The sequence below is a fragment of the Lichenostomus cassidix genome, chromosome 19 (assembly GCF_008360975.1).
Source record: "Lichenostomus cassidix isolate B80296 chromosome 19, HeHo_3.0, whole genome shotgun sequence".
Lineage (NCBI taxonomy): Eukaryota > Metazoa > Chordata > Aves > Passeriformes > Meliphagidae > Lichenostomus > Lichenostomus cassidix.
This window is the reverse complement of record NC_139499.1, coordinates 10,268,674-10,292,208: the sequence shown is the minus strand read 5'-3', so window position 1 is coordinate 10,292,208 and position 23,535 is coordinate 10,268,674. Positions and strand designations below refer to the sequence as shown.

At 48.2% G+C, this 23,535-nt stretch overlaps 4 protein-coding genes across 8 annotated transcripts in view; 1 reads left to right on the top strand and 3 right to left on the bottom strand.

The window, feature by feature from the left end:
- Positions 1–571: 571 nt before the first annotated feature.
- On the bottom strand, positions 572–9,761 carry TNFAIP1 (TNF alpha induced protein 1). Of its 2 annotated transcripts, none has more exons than XM_085078614.1 (7): positions 9,657–9,761; positions 7,922–8,310; positions 6,441–6,610; positions 5,723–5,812; positions 5,584–5,636; positions 4,800–4,995; positions 572–4,432 (listed from the first exon to the last, which is right to left on the bottom strand). In XM_085078614.1, exons 2-7 carry the CDS (start codon positions 8,136–8,138, stop codon positions 4,214–4,216), a joined length of 945 nt encoding a protein of 314 aa, XP_084934740.1. In that variant the 5' UTR covers positions 8,139–8,310; positions 9,657–9,761; the 3' UTR covers positions 572–4,213. The 2 variants fall into 2 exon arrangements, with proteins under 2 accessions (XP_084934740.1, XP_084934741.1); XM_085078615.1 differs by lacking the exon at positions 9,657–9,761 and adding an exon at positions 8,691–9,357.
- Positions 9,762–9,773: 12 nt separating this feature from the next.
- Positions 9,774–11,751, top strand: IFT20 (intraflagellar transport 20). Its single transcript, XM_085078617.1, has 4 exons — positions 9,774–10,022; positions 10,240–10,325; positions 10,914–11,017; positions 11,414–11,751. The coding sequence occupies exons 1-4, from the start codon at positions 9,896–9,898 to the stop codon at positions 11,493–11,495; spliced, it is 399 nt and encodes a 132-aa protein (XP_084934743.1). The 5' UTR covers positions 9,774–9,895; the 3' UTR covers positions 11,496–11,751.
- A 765-nt stretch (positions 11,752–12,516) lies between these two features.
- TMEM97 (transmembrane protein 97) lies at positions 12,517–15,474 on the bottom strand. The gene is made up of 3 exons (XM_085078616.1): positions 15,328–15,474; positions 14,016–14,160; positions 12,517–13,491 (listed from the first exon to the last, which is right to left on the bottom strand). Exons 1-3 carry the CDS (start codon positions 15,445–15,447, stop codon positions 13,241–13,243), a joined length of 516 nt encoding a protein of 171 aa, XP_084934742.1. The 5' UTR covers positions 15,448–15,474; the 3' UTR covers positions 12,517–13,240.
- A 426-nt stretch (positions 15,475–15,900) lies between these two features.
- NLK (nemo like kinase) overlaps positions 15,901–23,535 on the bottom strand; it is a 36,067-nt gene continuing 28,432 nt past the window's right edge. For 3 of the 4 annotated variants that reach the window (XM_085078607.1, XM_085078609.1, XM_085078608.1), the window contains 6 exons: positions 22,608–22,817; positions 22,165–22,266; positions 20,033–20,119; positions 18,719–18,917; positions 18,085–18,178; positions 15,901–17,618 (listed from right to left, as the gene is read on the bottom strand). In XM_085078607.1, coding sequence (XP_084934733.1) covers positions 17,564–17,618; positions 18,085–18,178; positions 18,719–18,917; positions 20,033–20,119; positions 22,165–22,266; positions 22,608–22,817 — 747 coding nt within the window. In that variant the 3' untranslated portion in view covers positions 15,901–17,563. Of the gene's footprint in view, positions 17,619–18,078; positions 18,179–18,718; positions 18,918–20,032; positions 20,120–22,164; positions 22,267–22,607; positions 22,818–23,535 lie in introns of all 4 variants that reach the window. The other variant, XM_085078610.1, reaches the window with a different exon arrangement.

Genomic DNA, 23,535 nt, shown 5'->3' with positions numbered 1-23,535 from the left:
CGCCGCCCGGCCGCGGGGGGGCGCCGTGTGCGGGCAGAGGCGCGCGGGGGGAGAGAGAGAGAGAGAGAGAGAGAGAGCGGGACAGGGACACAGCGGGACAGGGACACGGCGGGACAGGGACACGGCGGGACAGGGACAGGGCGGGACAGGGACACGGCGGGACAGGGACACGGCGGGACAGGGACAGGGCGGGACAGGGACACGGCGGGACAGGGACACGGCGGGACAGGGACAGGGACACGGCGGGACAGGGACACGGCGGGACAGGGACACGGCGGGACAGAGCGGGACAGGGCGGGACACGGCGGGACAGGGACACGGCGGGACAGGGACACGGCGACACCCCGCTCCGGGACAGCGGGACACGGACCCAGCGAGCCGCCCGCACACCGCTCCCGCAGCCCCAGCCCCGAGCGCTGCCCGGGCACCGCGGCCGCCCCGCAGAGCGCGGCGTGGGGACGAACCGTGCCCGTGATCCCAAATCCTCGGTGGGGATCACAAGGGCAACCAACGCGTAACAAAAGTGCAGAGACCAACACCACCCGTAAAAAGTTATGACGCTGGAGGAAAATCACAGAAGACAAAATATAACGCTTTATTAAAAATTAGTGTTCTATTTCCATTTAATGCACTGGTGAAACACTTAAATCAACAGATAATTGATTCATTACTGTATTAACTAGGTACTTTATCTGTAAGACTGACCCTTAAAAGTTAGACATAAAAATAAACCAAAGACTGCATCTCTAAGAAAATAACTTGATCACAGAATGTCAGTTTAAACAAGATCAGCAATCATATTTGCTATCCTCTGGATATAAAATATCATAAAAATCCAAAAGAATCCTTTACTCTTATTAAACAAATTGTCAACCACCCTGTGAGGTAGGGGAGGGTCTTACTACTACTCTGTTAGATGAGGAGAAGTGACACATACAGAAAACAGAGCCTGCCCTCTGTCCCCTTCGGGAGGGACAGAGCTGGAACAGGACTCACCCCCCAGAACACCTGAGCTCTCCCAACGGCACAGGGGGAAGTGGCTGTGAAGATTGAAGGCCAAGGATTGTCAGAGGACACAACCTAATGGTGTAAGGCAGGTACTGCTGGGCAGACCCATCCAGTTCAGGTACATTCACCAGTGCTCAGGGATATTCACCAGTATTGCCTGGAGAAAATTCTGTCTGAAAACGAAAACCCTCAAGAAGAACAGAATCAAACCAAGCCCACAATAAGCAATGCCCATTCAAACGCAGCTCTCAGTGATATCACAGCCCCTCCAACGTCCTCCCTGTCCATAATTTATTCTCTATTTTAACCAAGAAGTGCAAAATATAAAAGTCACTGGAGCAGAACATTTCAGCAGGATAAATATCTCCTGTTCCAAAAACGAAATGTCAAGGTGGAGGTTAAGCAGAGTTTTGTCTCTGTGTTGACCCACATCTGGAGGTGAGCCCTGCAGAGCTCTCTCCTCTGACACTGTCACCCCATTAACACCAGTCCTGGAAAGCTCTTTCCCAAGAGCCATTCACTGAGAACACCGAGGCTGTTGGCAGTGCAGTAGGACCCTGTTTGGGAAACACCAGGTGGCCCTTTAGCACAGGACTGGGCACAGATGGCAGGGAAAGGTTCCTGCTCATCCCCTCAGTCTGCCAGTGCAGTGCCTGGATGCACAAAGGGTTGCCTAAATTTAGGTGTGAAGAGGACAGCGAGTCCTGTGAGAATACCAGCTAATGTAGTTACAATTCACACCCTACAAATGAGGCAAAAAAGCTCTTTCTCCCAAAGGCTACTCCAAATTCCTGGGCACATGGTTAATGCACCCATTGCAGATGGTCTTTGTGGAAGCCAATACAAGTCTCAACTTGCAGACAAATGCACATAATTAGAAACCTGTATTGTCTTAATTTGTGCTATTTAAAGCCAGCAGAGAGGATCCTCTGGAGTAGCACATGGATCTGACATTCTCTTTCACACACTCTTTCCCATACCTGTCTTCCCCAGAAAAAATAAATGCAAATATGACATTTTTCTGCTCATAACTTCATTTAAATGCAGTTTTGCAAGGCTATCAGGATCACTTACTTCCTCTGTTAACATTCACTACAATAGTAACAAGAAAAAAGTATTATAAATCATTTGACAAGAAACAGAAGTGCCACATGTGGATTTTAAATGGCATCAGCCTTTGTTACAAGATAGAAAAAGCACAAGATAATAATTTGAAGCTACTAAATGCAGCACAAAGACCCCATCGCTGCAGCCTCTGCTGGTGCCTTCAAATTAAATAGCATCAGAGGAGGGGAAAAAAAATTTAAAAATCCACATCACACTCTAGCAGAATTAGAGAAATACTACAAAAATCTTTGTTGAAACTAATCTCAACAGCTGTATTTTCCCTGGCAAAACCCAATAGCCAGCTGGAAAACAAAAACTTACAGAAAGCAATATAAAAGAAAAGAAGTTTTAAAGATTATTAGAGTTTTCAAGAGGCCTTTCGTAACAAGGCAGGTGCATCCCCATGCTATGCTGCTTCCTGAATGTGGAGGAGAATGAAGTGAATCCTGCCACATGTAGAGGCAAGAAAATTCTGAAAGTCTGTTAGTGTTTTCTTACAAACCCTCAACAATTTAATTTTCAAAAACCTCAATGAGTGAAAAAAATTTTTGTTCCCTGCCCTGCTTCTATTACCCCCAAACCATCTACATCCCAATTCTCCTTATGACCTCTCTGCATTAATTTGGGATACTTTTCTTGTCAGGCTTTTGCAGTAATTTTCTTTAAATCTTTCAGGTAGATTTGGCACTGATCAAAGCAGTTCAGGACTGACCATCATGGCATCTGGAGCTTCATGACCAAGTATGATATGGGAACACAAAGGCAGCTGTGGACCACATGCAACATATCCAGGGCTCCCAGTGGGCAGCCAGCAGGAATAACCATAAATGACAGTGGCAAAATTGGAATCTGCAACCTACAGCTCAAACACAAGCAAACGTTTAAAAACACAATAATGGCTTTTCATACTAAACTTGAAACTGTTTCCAGAGACCAAATTTGCAGAGCAGACTTGACTTGCACCTCCTGAAGCACCCTGTACAATTAGCACCCAGCCAAGCATTTGGAAAAAATTGATTATTTCAGTTTAAAATCCAGTATAAGCCACCTCTCTCCTGTGCCCAAACCCTCTCACAGTTACATGCTAGAACAAGATTTTTGTGGCTGTTTTTCAACTTCTACACTCTACAAGGGATTTAGGACACAGAACTTGAATTCACATGTTCTAGCCTTATAAAACACTGTTTAGACTGTACTTCCCCAGCCACTGCAATTTTTCCTCCGCTGCTTGAGAACTTTAACATTAAATAGCACTTTTGGGCCACAGGAGGAAACTAATGTAAAACAAATTCCCTAGATTGCTGTTGTTTATATAAACAGGATTTTACTGTCACAAGCCTCCGTCAGGGCAACACTGCCACGATCTGCTCAAGGTTGCTTACTTCAAGTTTCCTCCCTCACCATACCCATTTTTCCCTCTCCCAGGACAAGTCATTACCTACACATTTATATTTTCAGAGATTTCTCATTTTTCATGCGGGAAGGTTGTTTGATGATTTGATTCTTGCCTTGGAATCAATGAGCTTTAAAGACACTATGGGGAACACAAACCTTTGGTGTTCTGGGGACAGGGGTGGGAGAGCACAGGTGCAGCTGACTGGTCAGCCAAACGTTTCTCCTGGGGGTTATCCCATGTGGTGCCTGCCAAGAGCAGCCACATTCAAGTTCTCTCTTCAGTATCTTGATTTAATAACTACAAGTTCCACTACACAAAACCCTGAAAGGGGAGGTGTCTGGAAAGAGCTTTTCAAACCGCACCACCTCACTCAGGAAGAGCAGTGCTGCTCACAGGAAAGGGACAACTGGCAAGTCGTTAGATAGGAAAGAGCAACCACAAACTGAGAACCAGTGTTCCAAATCTCCCCCTCCCCAGCAGGAAGAGGAGCCAGTCTGCAGGGAAAGCACAAGGTGCACAACTCACACCTCAGTTCTCCAAGCCCTTGGCCTTTAGTGTTGCTTTGAGCCCACAAATCCCCGTTTGCTTCTCTAGGGAGCCGAGACGCCCAATGAAGATCAACGGCCAGAGTTCCAGGGATCCCTCCCTGCTGTCCAGGGAGAAGGACACAAGCTGGAGCAAGCCCTCGTGCAGGGTGACACACTAGTGGCCGAGCTGGCGGTCATCGTAGGTGCTGTATCTCTTGACGTGGATGCGGCGCACGCGGTCGCGCAGCTCGAAGCCCTCGTCGTCCTCGCTGTGCGACGCCTGGCTGCGGCTGCGGCTCGTGGCCTCCAGCAGGGAGTTATCAGGGACCCGGGGAGTCTCATACAGTAAAACATTTAGTGTTTCCTCATAAATTCGTGCCTCAGGGAATTCAACCTACGAAAGACAGCATATGTCCTGCTCCTGATCCATCCAGGATAACGACTGGAAAACATACCCACGTGTGAAAAGGCACTTGAGCCATAAAACACATTATAAAGAGAGTAAAAAGTTGTAAATGAGCAAAATAGATGAATTTCTGTAGAGGGTTATTCCCATCACCAGGTCACCTCCCTCACCTCTTCTTTTAGATTGCTCTAGAAGGGAATACAGTATCTCTGATTCTTAATGTTGGACCCTGGTAACCTTACCTGCACCACTGCAAATCAGAAGTTAACTCCTAAAGTCAGAGAAACTCTGTAAATTCACCGTGCTACTCATGGCCATTTCTAACCCATAGCACAGGCGGGTGAAGCTCCATTACCTTGGTTTGCTTCTTCTCCGTGGCATACACGATGGAGGTGCAGCAGACCTCGGCCAGCTTGCGGCCCTGCCCGTAGAAGGACCAGCAGCAGATCTCGTCCCCGATCACATCCTTGATGAACAGCACTCTGCCATTGAACCGCAGCGACAGCTTGTCAAACAGCTCGATGTTCTTCAGCAAGTTGTCATCCGAGTTACTGAAACACAGCAACAAAAGCAGGAACAGGGTTTTTTAAGCAGCCATCTCTGCCTGTTCCACCAGCTTTCAGCACTGATCCAACTGCAGAATACAAATAAGTAGTGACTCATTGCCGCATGCTGCCAAGAAAAGAGGGGTAATAGCCCATTTCAGATACAAATACACTGCTCTGACCCCAGGAGGAAACACACCAGCCTTTAGAGGTCAACTTATACAATTAATAAGGACAGCACGATGTCTCAAACCATTACATCAACTATCCATGCTCGAGATGATCAAACCCCATTTCCCTGCAGTTCTCTGGCTTGATGACAGCAAAGGCCCACAGTTGGTGTGTTGGAAGGGCCTTGTGCTCTGCACCCTGCACACCACAGACACATTGCCACGGTGAATACATCATTTAGGAAACTAAGTTTTATCGACAGCTAATACAATGTAGGACCTTAATTACTTTTCAAAGCAAGATACAGCTGTCAAAACCCACAACAAACCAAAAGAAGACAAGTTAGGTCATTCACCATCTTCTTCCACTCCCACAGTCAAAGAGAATCTTTCCCACTAAAGTGGGGGGAAAAAAGGGACATACCTGGTGTAGGAGTATTTATTGTTGCTTCTATTATACAGCAGTTTAACAACAGGCTGTTGGGAGTGAGAGAAAAGCAGAAAAGGTAAGTTCCCTGTTTCAATACATTTAGCATAAATCCACAGTTGATAAGAGCAGTTACTTTCATTGATGACTCTATCAGTCTCTCCTCTTCTTTCGGAGAGGTGATAATAGGGATGCTGCAGACAGGTTCATACAAATCTTTCTTGTCCTGTTTTAAAGAAAGAAGAAAGAGAGGAAATAAGGGAGAGAAATGCTAAAGCCGACACTGCTGCTGCTGTCTCCTTCAGCCCCTTCAGCCATGTTCCCAAACGCTGTGATGAACAGGAAAAGCTCTGGGTTGCTACAGTAACCACACAGCTTACCTTGATCTGCAACCTAGTATCGCAGCAGAGATTTCTTATCCCCGGAAGGCAGCGGTAATTGAAATACTGCGATGCAGGTGGATGTCCTCAGCTATAGCGAGGACAAGGTCTAGTCATATTTGGTTTAAGTGGGTTTATTATTTCATCCTTTCTTGAAGAAAAGGATAGAATGAATTTGCAGTAGTTTTAATCAACTCAAACCATTGTATAGAAGAGCATCAGCCACTGTGAACTGAACACTTGGGCAGAACAGGATGTCACCAACGAGTCAGCCTTAGGGACACAAAGCAACAACCAAGTATGGGCAGGACAGGCCGTGTCCCCAGATCCCTCATTATCTACTTACTAAATAATATTTTTAAAAATACCTTGTACACCTCAGACTTGGTGCTATCGCTAAAACCATGAAATAATCTCTCAAATTTTCTTAGGTAAATTTTAAAAGTTCACTTCACAGGCTACTTCTGTTCTTACCTGCAGGGCTGCTTGGCACATGTCCACTAAGCCCTGGATGAGATAGTATTTGGCTTCTGCCATCAACTCTTTGATCTCCTGCCTGTGTTTTGGAAGTGCAATTGTGTCATCTCTGAGATAGTTTAAAATTGTTCCAAAGTGCTTCCCACAACGGTCTATAAGGATCCAGCCTGAAAAATAACCAACACATTTCAGTCACCTCAACACCAGAGGCCAGAAAAAGCTCCCTGGAGAGGTTAAACAGCGCTGAGGTCTCCTGAAACTGCACAGAACACTTCTGACATTTATTTTCCAGCACTCCAGAAGCAAAGCCTCAAGCTAAAATCACTCAGCTTCCAGCACAACACACAGAGATTGCTGCAGGGACCCCACTGCAGTGCTACACTGTGATGCCGGGCAGTCAGAAACTTCTGAGAGCCAAGGAAGGACCAGAAGAGAGAATTCACAAACATTTGCAACAGGTAGATTTGGGTAGGTTCTGCAGTCTAACAAGGAGGATTTGGCAGTTCTCCAAACACATCTTCTGCTGTTTGGAGTTAAAGAGAGAGAAGTGCTCTGAAGATGCTAAAAGGCAGACCAGCCCAGAAAACCCAGAGTGAGAAAAATGCTGTTCTAGCCCCCAGAGGAGCAAAGAACAGGACAGACAGATCAGGAGGAAGCACACAGGACATGAAGCAGAGGAAACAGCAGTAAATTGACAAATTCTTGCAATTTTACAATACCCCTGAAGTCACATTCCCTAAGGAAACAGGATGTCTAATTGCTACCAAACAATAGCAGTGTAGGATGCACACAGGCACTGTTTCCCATAATGTGTAAGGCGGGAAAAAAGTGTTATTTTGGAATCTAGCTACAGAAAACAACCTAGGAAAATAAGCTAAACCCCTGCTGGACTCTCCAACTGGAGCTATCAAAAAATTACTCTCTTTTTCCATTCAGGCTGAGGCTCTTACATTACAGAGGGCAGAACAGGCTGTTTTGTGTATCAGGGATTTAAAATATCCTGTGTCCAGCTGGCGGTGACACACTGCCTGATTGATCCCTAAACACCATCACATCACCGTGTGCCATGAGTGAAACATGCTGCTGAGGAGGAGGAAAAAACAGGATTTTTCAACAAAGCAAGGCAGGCTATTCTGAGCCTTAAAGCCGAAAACTGCATGTCCCTCCCCACATGTGCAGTTTGAATGATGCCACTGCTCAATGTGACAGAAACGACAACCCACAGACTGTCTGTTCAGTCTTTACAACACCACCAGCAACCTGCTCACCAGCTGTGAGGGCAGGAAAGAGGACTAGTTCATTTGCGTAACAAAAGAACACATTATCATAAATCCAAATGACTGCTAGCGCCAATGGGCTGCCGAATGTTCCAAGTTATTTTTGGCGTGTATCTTTACCCACATCCTTAATGGAGTAAAACCACCACGAAATCCCAGTTTTTTTCACAAAATTGTGAACAATAAAAGCCATTCCCTTACCTTCCTTGTCGGTGAGCACTTCCATCCTGCCGCTGAACATGGCCTTGAGCATGGTGTCGTGCCTGGTGAGCACCTGCACGGTGGTGTAGTACAGGGAGCCCCCGACGTTGAGGCGCACGTACTTGTTCCCCAGGCTGCCGCCCTTGAGCCCGCCAGCCTTGGGCTTGTGGCCCGCGGCCGGGCACAGGGCGCTGCCCAGGCACGTGTCTCCCGACATGTCCTTCTGGAGGTAGATGACCACCCTGCAGCGCGTGGGCCGGGCTGGCCCCGCCGTGGTGCCGCGGTCACGCCTCAGCGGGCCAGGACAGCAGGACAGGGGACAGCATCACCTCGGGTCAGCACGGCGCGGGGTCAGCACGGCCACTGCACACACAGACGTGGACGTCACCCTGCGGAAGAGGCACTTCCTAAGGACACAACTACATATATCCTGAAAAAACACGATTCAGCCATTTTTCAGACAATTTATGCAGCCAAGTTATCGCTGCGTCGCATTTCTGAGGCACGTGAAACTCTTCCGACTTCCTGTTGTTGTATCTCCAGCCAACACTGCAGACATCACACAGCACTGCAGGCCAGGCTCAAACACTGCTGGAATCCAGCTCCCCCTCAGCTTCCCAAAAGAACCCAACTCTCTTTGAGCCCATCTGAAACACCCTGGAAGAGCTCCCTGCCCTTCCTTCAGCTGAGGTGCGTGTGCATCCCCTGAGTGAGGTTTGTTGACGTTGGTTTGACTTCTAAGTGGAGACACAAATGTCTCTTCAAATACCTCAACAGCGAAAAGCTGAACACAAGGTTCTATTTTCTGGTAACTCCTCTCAATCAAAACTTTCCTTCCTCCATCCTGGAGCCCTGCCCAGTCAACACAGTTTTAATCTGAAAAGAAAATAAACAACACTGCCCACCACATGCACCACTGTTTGTCACTGACGTCCTGCCTTGCTTCAAACACTTAAACCCTGCTTTTTAGAACAGCAGCGTGTTTGTAACAGCAGCCAGACCGAACCTGTGAGGAGACAGAAACCCAGCCTGTCCGAACATTCTCCTCAGAACAGCTCCCGGTCAGCTCCGTCCCTCCAGGCAGCTTCTCACTGCTCTGACCGAAGGACAAAGCTGAAGACGAGCAGAACCCCCTGCCCAGCCAGCGCAGGCAGGAGCCAGCGCCAACCCTGTAAGTGGTGACTGAGGAGCTGTGAGGCTTCTGCTGTAAACAGCCACGAGACCTTTAATTGCCCCCTGTGACAGGACAGAAAATTCCCCACATCCCTTCCCGTCCCTTCCTTCCTGCCCCGTGTGGGAGGCAGGACGGGCTGGGAACAATGGCCTCGCAAGGGGACCCGCGCTGGGACCTGCTCAGTGTTCCCTGCTCAGCACCGCCGAGAAAAGGAGCGACCGGAACGGCTCCGGGAAACGCGGGGGGACCGGGAACCGGCCCCGGCCCCATCTGGTGCCACGGAGCGGCCGCGGGCCTGTGCCGGCTCTATCCCGGCCCTGTGCCGGCTCTATCCCGGCTCTGTCCCGGCCGCACGGCGGGCACAGCCCGAGCCGCGCCCCGCTCCGCCCGAGCCCCGCGCACCCGGGAACAGCCGCACGGCCCGGGACAGCTCCATCCGCCCCGGCCACCGGAGAAGAGAACAGCGCGGCCCCACACACGGCCCGGCCCGGCTCGGCCCGGCCCCGCTCATGGCCCCGCACAGCGCCCGGCGCTCGCTCCCTCACCCGCTCCCTCACTCACCCGCCGCCGCTCACGGCCGCCCCTCAGCCCCGGCCCGGCCAGCGCCCGTCCCGCCCCGGGCAGCGCCGGCCCGGAAGAGCTTCCCCGGCTCCCGGCGGGCCCCGCGCTGAAGCGGAGGCGGGGCTGGGCCGGGCTGGGCCGGGCCGGGCGGTGCCGGAGGGAGCCCGGCGGTGTCGGCGGCAGCTCCGTTCCGCTCGGCTCGGCTCGGCTCGGCTCGCTGCCCCGGCCCCGGCCCGGCGATGGCGCAGGCGGCGCTGGGCGCGGCGGGGCTGCACTTTGACGAGCTGAACAAGCTGCGGGTGCTGGAGCCCGAGGTGGCGGCGCAGACGGCGCAGCTCCGCGAGGAGTGCCGGGCCTTCGTGGACAGTGAGTGCCGCGGGCCGGAGGGACACCTCGGCCTCCCGGACACCTCGGGCCTTTGCTCTTGTTCCGCCTTTTCCGCCTGATTCCAAGGGAAATCTTAAAACGTGGCTGTTCGCAGTAAACTCTAAACGTAAAGCTGCATCTAAAAACTGCCACAGCAGGAGAATTAGATCTCTTTAGGGCAGTTCTGGGTGTCACTTAGCAATTTTTTTCTTTACAGAAACAGCAGAATTCCAGAAAATAGTGGGCAGCTTGATTGAAGTCGTTGACCAGCTGGCCAAAGCTGCAGAAAGTGAGAAGATGAAGGTACTGTGCAGTTAATTCCTGTGCTCTGTCCTGTGCGGGGTCTCTCCATCCCTCCCTCCCTTTGCAGCAGACCCAGCGATTCTCTGCCAGCATCCCTGGCATTCTCCTGGGACTAACTGGGCCTTTTAAACTGATGTGAATGATAATACTGATACTAATGAATTAATGAAGCCTTTGACAGTGCCACATTACTCCCTCAAGTACCAGTCCCACTCTCCCTGCTTGTTTATATTTCTGCACATAAACAGAACGCGTGTTTTTGAATCACACCTTCTCCTGGTAAAAGTTTGTCCCCTAGAGGCAGGAGAGGCCTCTGGCAGCCAGAGCTTGTCTGGCTGTAGGACCAGTGCCCACTTTGTGTGTCCAGAGTCACTGACTTTGTTGCTGGAGTTTGAGGGAAGCCCCAGAGCTGACCCTGCCCAGCCCCGCAGGGACTGTGGGCTGTTCCCACCAACCCCTCAGGAGCACAGCATCACCCTGCCTTATTGCTGGCATGGCTGAAAAGCCTTGTAATCAACCTGCTGGCAGGGACAGGGGCTAAAGGAGTTAACAAAAAACCCTCCACACATCCCTGCCCTCTCCTGCCAGGCCATCGGGGCACGGAACCTGCTCAAGTCGATCGCGAAGCAGAGGGAGGCTCAGGAGCAGCAGCTCCAGGCTTTGATAGCTGAGAAGAAGATGCAGCTGGAAAGGTGAGTGTTGTGTTCAGTGCTTTGGGTTGCTGAGCAGGCTTGGAAGGCTCAGGGTGGACACAGGGCTGGCCACCTGTGCTGGCCATGGGAATCTCCTCTGGTTCAGACAGTCCCACCTGCAGCAGAGGTGTGTCCTGCCCAGAGCACATGTGGACAGTGCCACAGGAGTTACCAAAGGAGGTTCATCCCTGAGGACGTTAGGGCTGAACAGAGGCAGCACGAGCTGGGGCAGTGCAGAACTCAGACACCTGCAGCAGCCTCGTGTCTTTAGCTAAAGGCCCTTTAGAGCTGCCCAGTGTGACACACAGGTAGCCCAGCTCCCCTCCCTCATCCCGGGGCTGCCCTGACCCACCTCACACAGGTGGGGGTCCTGGGACCCCCTGTTTTGTCTTGCAGGTACCGAATCGAGTACGAGACTCTCTGCAAAATCGAAGCAGACCAGAACGAATTCATCGACCAGTTCATTTTCCAGAAATAGAGGATTTTAAGATAAAAACCAACTCACATGGAAACTTGATCATTCCAGAATCTTGAGCATTTCAGAAATATGCAATTTCCACTGTGCAGGAGTGCAGATGGTTTGTACAATGGAGGGGCTGTACCTCGGTGTGAATGGACCATGGCAATAAGGAGGGCTGAGAGCTCACAGCTGCACAGACTGTTCTGGCCTTTGATTTTATACCAGTTTTGTACAGTCAATAATTTTAATTCAAATTACAGCTGAATTAATACTGCTGGTGCTTTGTTGTGTCTCTTTTTGAACTTTACAGCTGTTTTCATAGGAATCAGAAAATAAATTATTGTTCTCAGACTGTCTGGCTGTACCAGAATTAGTTGCTCCTGCTCTGTTATTTTTTAGTGCAAGGGTTTACACACAACCAGCAGTATTGGATCTATATTGCCTAAGTCACTTTTTCTATAGAATTAGAAGAAAAAGACAGAAATGTATCATCTCCAGAACAGATCAATTACAGACACAAAAAAGCAGAAACTGTGTGTGAATTAAAAACTTTGAACTGTTCCTGAGGAATGTCCATTCAGGACTGTCATAATATGGGAGCTGAATCCTTTCATGGGCATTATTAGGATGTAATACCAGACTGATGAGGGAAACCATTCCAAGTGTCAGTGACACCAGGAGAGCATAAATTATATATAAACTACAAACACAAGTGTGAACTTAAGCCTCATGCTGAAGTGCAAATAGACACATTTTGTGAATTTAGCACTTCAGTATGGAAATGTTGCCCTTTCCAAAGCCTGAGGAAGGCTTCAACTTTACACAGCTTAGTCTAAAAGGTACCAGCAGTGCCTGAGCAGCTCCATGGGGCCTGTCACCTCACCAGGCTCCTGATCAATTGGAACTTACAAAACCAACACCTACCACAGAACTTCTATCAGTAGTTGTATCTTATGCATGGATTTACTCCATGAACTCTCTACCATCTCGTGGTCACTGTAAATTCCTTCAGCCATTCCCTGAAGAAGATTAAATGCAGTTTAATGCGTTTAGTTATTTATTTCCATTCTGGAAGTCATTTTAGGGAATAAAGAAATTTTCAACTTTTTGTTTACAATTCCTGAAGTACTTCAAAATCCTCTAGGCAGTATTTCTAGTTTTCAGAGGTAACTAAGCATTCCTAAATCCAGATTTTGGCACATTTATCACTGATCAGACATTTATAATTAATCAAAATGAAGCAGAGCAAAGGCAGGGGAAATTTTGAAGGAAAGGGTGAGAAAGTTAAGAATCATGATATGATTTGAAATGCTTCAGAAGAACAGCTTTGCAAATCTGTGTGTAATTGGTTGGGGATTCTTCAGAATATGCTGTTGGAAGACAAATTTCCTACTTAAGTGGTTTCCAAACCGTTGTCTTGGACAAAGGGAACTTGGAAGAACAGTATCAGCTGCAGAGTGTGAGTGAGTGAGTGTGTGTGTGTCCCCTCACAGTTACACATCAAAAGGTTAAAAGTCCATTTTCCTGGTAGAGAGGCCCCACACAGACCCGACCCCAGGCTGGCCCAGGCCCCTGCCAGAGCTGTTGGAGGTCGAAGCATGGCTGTGCACTCAAGCCAATTCCATTTTTCCTTGCAGCAGCCAGTGCTCTGGGAAGAGCTGCTGCAGCCAACACGAGGGAGATGTTTGTCCCAGAGGACTCCGCCAGCTCAGGGTCGGAACCAAACGCAGCACAGGTGTGATGAGCACGACTTCCAGAGGCAGCTACTTCCTTTTCCTCTTCTCCACGTGTTTGTAGTGGGGGTTGCAGAGCATGGTGAACAGGATCAGCAGCGGGATCAGCAGGTACGGCAGGTAGATGGAGAGCAGGACGAGGCGCTCGCGCAGCGTCTGAGGACCTGCGCGCTCCGACTTGGAGAAGTCGTGGAACAGGATGTGGGCCAGGATGGCAAACAGAGTGGTGGCAACATGGGTGGAGTAAATAATGGCAGGAGTCCTGATCCATCTGCAGCCACCTGTACAGAAGCAAAAAGGAAACAGTATTTAAGTATTTTGAAACAACCAGGAATTCCAAGACTTGTAACAACATTGACCGCTGCCTCTCTGCCAGGGTAAGCCATCAGTCAGATTGAATAGGGAGCAGAAAAATCCTCAGTACTAGTAGGAACCAAGGAAATTTCTCTCCCTTGATGGAAATTTAGACCGAAGGGGTGATCCTGAAAGCTTTAAAGTAACAAAAAGAGTACACAGGCTCGATCCAGACCTTTTTCTGCCCTGGAAATTTGCCATATGTCAAACACTGATGGTGGTTACACAAATGGCTGCACCTGACAAGGGCCTGTAGGTTTTTTCTACACAAATTATTCTGTGCTGTTTTCTCAGGTAAAACACTTGTGTGGGCCATGGCAGCCCAGCCCTCCTCGGTACATCCCTCAAATCCCCTAAGCCTGATACAGAAACGTTCTGTGCTGCACCAGCAGAGGTGTCTGGCAGAAATGCCCCCAGGACATGCCCTCCATCAGTCTGGTTTCATCCCCACCTTTCAGGAAGGCATAGGCAGCAACAGGGAAGAATGGCAGCTGGAGAAAGGCTTCGCAGTAGATGAATGCCTTGAACCACTCTGGGGGCTGCAGCATCATGGGGTCCCTGAAGGCAGTTGCATACTGCTGCAACAGGTCTGTCAGCTGAAAAAAACCCAAAACAACAGTTAGTCACTGAGCATCAACCACAGTGGGGCAAAGCTTGTAATTCTCTACTGGATGAAGCCATCAGGGTGTGAGCCCCTGGTCCAGAGCAGGGCTGGGGGCTCCTTCCCAAGGCTGCTGCAGGGGAACAGCTCAGTGCCAGGACTGGGGCTCAGTGAGTTAGTTTCCACGACAGAAATGTCAACTCCAGCATGGCTTTACGTTGGACTTTGAACGGAGAGATATGCATTGAGATCTGCTGGTTAACTATTAATTGAAAACGGATCCTATATTGGAGTAATCCTACAGGCAATTCCGATGGCAAAAACCAAATTGCCAATTGTAAAACTCAAACAGGAGGTGACAGCCGACCTCACCCTGACGATGAGGGCTGAACTAATTATCTGGCATCCAACTGTTATTTTAATTGATTTTTAAATGATGTTTATTGTCTTCTGTGATTCCGTTCAAAACCCGGCAAACCAGAGATTTTTACTAATAAATTCGGTCGCTGGCACGCCTGCTCCTGCAGCGGCAACAGTTCCCTGTTGCGTTTTTGGCAGGAATTTGAGGGAAGCTGGGCTCGCAGCTAGCCCGGGGCCGCAGCAGCCATGTCCGGGGCACGTGGCGCTGCTCCGCGCTGCCGCAGCCTCGGGACAGCGGTGCCGGGGGCGACAGCGGGACAGCGAGGCCATCCCCACGGCAAGGATGTCCTTGTGGCAGTGGTGAAACACCCGCAGCCCGCTCTGGGGAGAGGCACATCCCCGGCGCCCATTCCCGGGGAGAGCAGGGACCCCAGAGCAGCTCCCCGGGACCGGCGGCAGGAGCGGGCGGCACTGCCCAGGGCAGCTCTGCGAAACAGCATCAGCCACAGCCGCCCAACGCGCGGATGGAGCATCCCATCCCATCCCGTTCCCGTTCCCATCCCCATTCCCGCTCCCGCTCCTCCCCAATGAATGACCCGGCTGTGACTCATCCCGTGGGCTCCAGCACCGCTTCCCTTCCAAACGCTCTCACACGCATTCACTGCGGCTCCTCTCCCCCCCGATGTCTCCGCACACGACACTCGGCGCAGGCCGCCCCCGCCCCACCGAACCGGCGGATGCTCCGCACGCAGCGGCGGAACGAGCCCGGCCCGGCCCCGCCGCGACCCCCGGCCCCACTCACGGCCCGCGGCGCGATCCCGGCGGGCAGCAGCGGCTGCAGGTCGATGAGCGCCGTGATCGGGATGTGCGAGAGGAAATAGAGGGCGAAGAGCCTCTCCCGCCACCGCGGAGCCGCCGCCATCGCCGCGCGCCAGGCCCCGCCCCGCCCCGCCCGACAGCCACACCCAGCGGCGCGCGACACGTCCCGCGCGCCGGACACGCCCACCGCGACAGCCACGCCCACAGCGCTGGCTCCGCCCAACTTGGCCACGCCCCTGGCGCATTTTCCCTTTTCCCGTTCTTTTCCCTTTCCCGTTCTTTTCCCTTTCCCGTTCTTTTCCCTTTCCCGGCGCTGCCGCAGCCGCGCCCCTGCCGGCCAGGCTCCTGTCCATCCGCTGCCCATCGCTGCCCGGCTCTCCGGTACCGCACCCCGGTGAGCAGCGATCGCTGCCGGTGCCGCACGGAGCACAGCCACGGCTGCGGACACACCGAGCAGGAGCAGCACCGCCAGCCCCGTTACACCCGACAGGAGAATGAGAAACCGTACAGAGCCAACAGCCCCGGCAGAGCAGGCAGGAAATAACGATGCCACCGCTGCGTTTTCAAATGTCACATTTAATGTTTTCACCACTGTACTCCAAATCTACATTTTACAAAGTGACCAGCAAGTGTGCCACATTAACTGACCAACCTCTGAGATTTTACCTTTCATACCAGTGTCTTCTGGGGCTCGATAATTAAACACGTTTCTCATTCAAGTGAATTGAAATGCTTCAGTTGGTTTTATTCTCAGGAGCCTCATAAAAAACAAAGATATTGCACCATCTTTGTTCAGTTATCAATGTTTGTCTCTTTCACAGCAAATAATTACTTCATTGAAGTTAAAACTTCCAAACATAACTTACTAATAGTCTCCAATTCCAGCTCAGATCACTCTCGTTGAAAATACTCTGCTAAATACAGATAACTTACAATAACTTTAACAGTTAATTGTCCATAACAAACACCACGGTTTCTCTCCAGACCAAGGCTCAGATTTTAAGACCACCTTTTAGTATTCCTTTGTACAGGTGAAAAACAGTCTTCAATTTTCTAGTCTTGTTTTAAATACAAAAGTTGGAAGGGACATTCAAGTTTCAAGTCTCCACACTGAACTTAAAAAAAAAAAAAAAATCATGTGGAGGTAAACAAACCAAGTTGTATACTCCAGGAGGTAGAGGCCTTCAATTTGTGTTCATATATACATATGCACAGAATTCAGTGTTCCAACAGAAAAAGAATTAGCCAAAAAGTAATAAAAGTTATTTACTACTGTGACATTTCAAGACTTCCACAGCTTTACCTAAAGACACGAACACAATTAACAGAATTCCCTATGTGCTTTTTTTTGTCCTTTTCTTTTTTTTTTCTCTCAACTGTCCAGTGCAGGAAAAAGTTCTCACAAAATTTCACAGACCTAAAATGTGCAAGCTAGTTTCTCTCTATACAGCAATGATGTCAGGGATCTCTGAAATTAGCCCATAAATGGAATTATTTACACACATAGAAGATGCATGCTGGGGGGTTTTATGTAAGAAAGAGCAGAAAAACTTCTAATAAAAATAGATTAAATATATATATATATTTATACTGGGTAAGGAAACAGAAGTTTAGTCTCTCCTAGTCACAAACTCATTCTCTCTACTCACAACATTTGATTTTAGAACAGCACACATCACCATCACAGCTCTAGTGAGAAGCTATTTATAGGGTTGGGCATCAGGGGATGTGGCCACTTCCCATGGCCACAGCCACCCAAAGGGACTTCATGATTGGTCGCAGTCAAGTTTTCTGTATTCCTTAGTTTTAGAAAACCCAAAATCTTCAGGAATGGCTCAATATCAAAATGTATGTCTATCTGTTTGTACAATCTCACTTCAATAAAAAAAAGAAAAGAAAAAAAAAAGGAAAAAAAACCAAAAAACCTCCCCGAATTTGGTTCAATTCTGTTTGTTCTGAGCTGAGCCATCACAGCTGCACTAGAATTCATAAAACACGTGCAACTCTGGGTAAAATATTTTCTTCTAAAAGCACAACCACTTTACAAGATTAAAAGTCTAGTACATTTCTAAATATTATTCATATTGTACAAGTAGTGGTTGTTAATTTAAAACTTCATTAGTAAAATTACAGTACAAGCATGATTAACCTCCAGAATTGCAAATCCCAGACTCCAGTGGAAAGCTACATTACATCTTCAGTAGTACGTGGTGCTCCGGTCACTCCCACACCAGCGGCGACGGCGGCATCTCGGAGGGCTGCGCGACCGTGGAGCTGCAGGGACAGAGACATCAGTGCTCCCTGGCAGGCTCAGGGGCCACAGCATCCCTGCTCACGTGGGGACAAACACCCCGGGGAGAGAAAACCCCACAAACCAGCCCAACCCAACCCAACAGCCACCAGCACTGACAAATATCCCACTGCACTTTATCTGCTCATTTTCCCCCATCAGGCATGCCTTCCAATGCCTTTACACTGCAATTCTACAACCAAAACTCAACCAGTCAGCCTTCCCATTTTCAGTTTCAGTCTGATTTCTGCTCTTTTGCACAAAAACGTTACTTGAAACTTTTGCGTGTTTTACTTAAATTCTGGAAGAATTCATAAAGATAGTTCACAAGGGTTTTATCTGTGGGCCTTTCCTACTCTCAGGAACTGAAAACCTAGATCATTCTGGATGTGTGAATTCTGTACTACTAATAAATGGGAATTAATATCAGATGTGATTACATACAGTTACCTAATAAAGCTCTTAAAAGCAGCAGACTGAGGGTTGATGCAGAGAGGCACTCTGTTTCCTTTCTGCTGTTCCAAAATGAACTGATGAATTATTTCTGTACACAGGAGAAAAATACAAAACACCACAGCATTAACACTTCTGGCTTCAATAAAATGCAATGTAAACTGGAGGGAAATAAAACTTCCATTATGCAGAGTACATTCTAGTGAGAATAAAAGAGCTCCAGCTTCCCTAAATCTGACTGCTCAGCCTCAACTCCTGGCTGCTGCTGTCCCCTTCTGCAGGACAGCTGTGGAGGTCACAGCTTGCAGCCCCACAAGGCCACAACGTGATTTCACCTTTCCCCAGTGCCACCCTTCAGCAAAAGGATGAGGAACAGAGCACCAGGGGTGGATGCAGTTTCTGCAGGTCAAGTCATGCTTGTGCCACTGCCTTATCTCAGAAGACTTAAAACTCCGTTCTTTTAGCGAAAAGAAATTATTTCCAGTATCTACCATGGAAAAACACCTAAAAGAAACCTGCACTGGGGTCACTGCAGGGATCCAGAGCACACATCCCAACTCCATCCCAGCTCCCCACTGCTGCAGGGTGGAGCAGCAGGATAACTGCACTTGCAAGGTTAACTCCTACTCACCTTTAACCTGCCGAACAGAACTGAGGTTCTTCTCAAAAGTGTCATCAAATTTGGGATTAGTGATGGGTTCAAAATCACTGGTATAAACTCTGCCAGTCGATGTGGAGAAACAACATTTACACATACAGGTGTGGTACCGCAACCGCCCCTCGTCCAGGTAGGGGTGAGCTAAGGCATCCTTAGCAGATATCCTTTTGGACTGAGAACAGCATGGAAAGGCAAGAGAATGAGAGTTAGGATATTTCCAGAGCTACTGAAACCAGTTATTGATTAATCCCCAGTTGTTTTATAAACCCATAATCCCGTTAGAGGAGTCAGGCACTGCCAGAGCTGCCACTAGAGGGGAGCTGAGTCTCACAAAGCAGCCTGGCTGGGTGGCAGCGACCTTAACTCGCTGCTCACAGCCACCATGCCAAACGCTGCTAATGGGGCTCTTAGGAACCTGCTTTTCAACAGTAATGGGGCTTTTAGGAACGTGCTTTTCAACAGCTTTTTTCCTCCAGATAACCTTACAATTATGACTCCTACAATAAATCAAAACAGGCTGGGAATAACAGCATTCTAGGTGTTGAGGGAGTCAGAAAGGAAGAGTTTAATTTTTTTTTTTTTATGTGGAAGTTATGGTTTAACATTTCCATGGTTCTGTTTAGCAAAGCAATCCTGAGCTTTAAAAAAAATACACTCCAAAGGCAGCGCCTTGTGAGTGCTTCATCAGCCCCCAGCCTCCTCCTTTGCACTGCAGTCACTCTGTTTTACATTTGCAGTGTTGGGGGGTTCTGTGGGAACGAAATAATTAAGATTAAGAATTCCAGTATCAGATTTTCTTGTGACAATTCTCTACAATGTCCCAAGAAGTAAAATCCAAAATCCAGAGCGGCACATTTTTATTAGAAAAACAGATGCTCAGTGGAAAAACGATCCTGTTCTGTGATTGGGGATGCAGGAGGAATTTTTTGTGTGTTGCAAGACCAGGAACACCCCCGTGTCCCTAATTAGAACTGCATCAAAGTAGCTGATGTTCTGCTACCTACACCCAGCTCGGAAAAGAGCATGAGTCATGCACAGCCTCATCTTCCCACTGCCAGAGCTTCCTTCCCAGGACCACTTGGTTTGAAACCTGAAACCCCCATTCCAGGGGGAATTAATTGGCCAATTATATGGTATTTTTACATTTTTTACAGACCAAAAGTAATGCAATGCCATGTAGAAGGAAAGCAGTTAAAGCTGTCCTTGACTGACAACACTCATTTAAGTACCAGACAACAAAAACTGTTCAAACCAGAAGTATTAAATGTAATTTTAAGTCCTACTTACTGGATCAAAGACCAACATCCTGCAAAGGAGATGAACTGCTTCATGTGTAGCTTGACTGGAGAGTGTATATAGGACAGGAAGGGATGGCTGTAGGGGGAATGGGAGGAAGAGAAGCACAGAGTGTCCTGTCAGATCCATCAGCAAGAAAACCCTGTTCCCTCACGCGCTATTCCGTAGTCACCAAGGACAAACTCCTTGTTAAAGGGGACAAGTGGTACCTAATGCTTTCCAGCCCGACAAGAATCACCATTACAGAACTCAGCTACTCTAATAAAGGTCTAATGGATCACTTTTTCCCTTAGTTCAGATGCAATCCCTAGAAAAATCTGCTTTTATTAATTTATTTTTCTGGACAGACAGCACTCCTCGCTGTAGCTGCTCAGGGATTTGATTAGCTCCACCATTTCCAGTAGTTCATTTTTTAATCTCAATCCCCCTCAAATTATGGATTACTTTGCTTTTCCTTGCCCAGGCAATCCACAGCTGACTGACAGTGACAGAAGGACTGTACTGGATATCACAGTTGCTGTAAATTTCCCAGTATAAATAAGAATTACACCTCCACAGTGACATCAGTCTAAATTAACCCTGAACTAGCACACACAGCCCTGAGCACTTCTCAGCCTTGGTTTCTCAGGCAGCCTACAGAACATAAAGCTGTAATATTTGGTAACCTCCTCCTCCTCCTGGCTCACTCTCCCACAGCACAGGGATCACAGCTGGATGGACTCCACACCTTTTCCTTTGGGAAGGGGTCAGCAGGAACAGGGACAGCTCACTCACCCTAGGGCTGCCAGAGACACAATTCACTTGAACTTTTAAATACCAAACTGACAAAGAAGTCTACAGAGTATGTAAATACCCATTTTTCCAGCACACAGTGGGGTGTGGGGGGGTTTAATCTGAAACTGCTCGCATTAATCTATTTTTACATGGAGCAGAAAATGCCTCACCCCTCCCTCCCACTGCGCTCACCTACGGCGAGTAAAAATAGGTGGTGTGACAAAGTAATCGCCCGCTTCTAACTTGGTTCCTCTCCCTATTAGTCTAATTAAGAAACCAGTAACATTTAACCATTTAGAACCAGCAAAAGCTCCATTTCAGAATATGAAAAGCCAGGAATTTGCATTCAAACATTACGTGTGCTTCGAGTTGAAAACAAAATTATGATTAATCACCGGGATGCTCTGTATCCCCTAGCTCCAAGGTGCAATGAGCACAGCAGCTCCCATTGCACTCCATGGAAAATGAACACTGTTTTCCCCAACAGACACAGAACTAACTCTCAGAGTGTATTTCTTACAATTTTGTGGCTACGGGACATTAAATCCGCAGTGGAAACTTCTTATGCCATTTCACCTCACCTGCTTTTTAAGATTCCCACCATCCTGTGTGTCCATAAGACACTGGGGTTAGGAGTTAAAACTCTTCTAGCACATGATAGCAGAAAAATACACTTGACTTAAAACTGGTAGAGAAAGTCTGAAGGAAATCCTCCTATTATTAATGCTCAAATTAAAAAGTCCTGTCATGAAATGGAACAGAGACAACCTATGTAGCTGATCCAAAGTGCCAAGGAGGCAGAACTCCCATATGTCAATAACAAACAGCATATACATGCAATGCTCATTTCTATGGTAACTCCTATTGTGGTGAGCAGACATGAGAAATTACTTCAACATACAGAAAATAAAGATGGAAACAACTACTGGAGCATGTACAGGTCAATAATTTTGTTAACTTTCTTAACAATCATAAAAATGACCCTATTGGAAGGCCACAGAGCATCATCCCTGCACTAGAGATGGCTGCACAAGCATTACTTTGTATCTGTTAACACTATAATGCATTTGCCCAATCAGCACAATGACACCATCCTGCCTTTTTCCTTTGGTTTGGTGTCTTTTTTAAAACTTTTACTACAGCTGTGTTGAATGCTGTATCTCAGCTTTCAGCCTCTTGTTGGACCTTCCTGAGCAGCTCAGGTCGGAGCTCAGGTGTGCACAGACAGCTCTAACATCCAAGCCACGTATTTTCAACCAACAGGCCATGGGAATTGAATCCCAATGTGAAACACTGAGTGGTGCCCAGAGGAACCCCTGCCTGGGAGGTTGGGTGCCCAGAGGCAGTACCTGTTTATGAGGACCCCTGAGTATGTGTGCCTTGGCGCCTTCACAAGCCGTCCTCATGGCCTCCAGGGACGGCGTGCCCAGCAGGTCTGTGATCAGATCCAGCTGCACGACAGAGCACATGGACACAGCTCAGCACAGGGCATGCATTCTGCTGTGAATTCTGAGCTAGCATGAACTAACACCCTGTCCCTGTTCCCTCGGTGCACAGTCCGACCTCCCCAGCAGCACCCTCCTGCCAGCAGTTGTGCAGAGCCACAAGGTCCCCCTGAGGCTCCTTTTCTCCAGGCTGAGCTCCTTTCCCAGCTCCCTCAGGAATTCTCCAGCCCTTCCCAGCTCCATTCCCTTCCCCAGAGTCACTCCAGCCCCTCCATGTCTCCCCAGGGCCACCAGTCCAGCTGCCTCCAGCTGCCTTGGGAAGCGCAGGAAGGGGAAGGTGAGGATACCTGCTGGATGGGACTCTGTGCCTGGAACAAGATCCTTCTGCCAAGCAACTCTGCAAAGATGCAGCCAACAGACCAGATGTCGATGGCATTGCTGTAGTGCCTGCTGCCCATCAGGATCTCCGGAGCGCGGTAATACTGAGTGACAACTTCCTGAGTCATGTGCCGGGATTCGTCTAATTCTTCCACCCTGGCCAATCCAAAATCACAAATCTAAATTGAGAAGGTAAATAAAAAAATTAAAATAACCAAAACACTTTCTGCATTTCAAATAGGCAACCCTCTGGGAATCAGGAAGGGAATCCCCAACCAGCATTTAAATACATCAGATAATCTGCTGTAACTGCATAAGCCAGGGGAGAGGGGATAGGAGGAAATTATGTTACTCTGTTCCACAGCCATTTAAACTTCCTGCAATTTGATTTGGAATCACAGAACATTTTAAATTGCTGTTACAATATTTATAATCTGAAAGATTAAAAAGCTTTGCACTACAAAAAACCCAACCTCTGGGTACATAGTATTTCAACTCAAACTTCTTTTGTTCATGACATGTCTCAAAATATTAAAGATTAAGCCTTCTACTCATTTGGGCTTGGAGAATTGTTAAAAATGTCTTGAACCAGAAGGGTTAAGAAAAGAGACCAAACTTTCCCAATTAGAACTCTTAGCAAATCCCTGTAATCAACACTGAATTTTTGTGTTTGGCACAGCTGTGTAACACACCTAAGCCCTCCAAAATTCCATACACCCAAGGTTAATGGAAGTGCACGAAGAAAAAGGGAAAGGAGATGTTTGCTTCATTTATCAATTTTTAAGAATCTGTGGGATTTTTTTCCATTTACATGGACTTTTAGGGAGAGTGTTTACATTGAATTTTTTCTGGTTAAGAATTAACAACATACACACATGAACATCTTCAATAAATGTA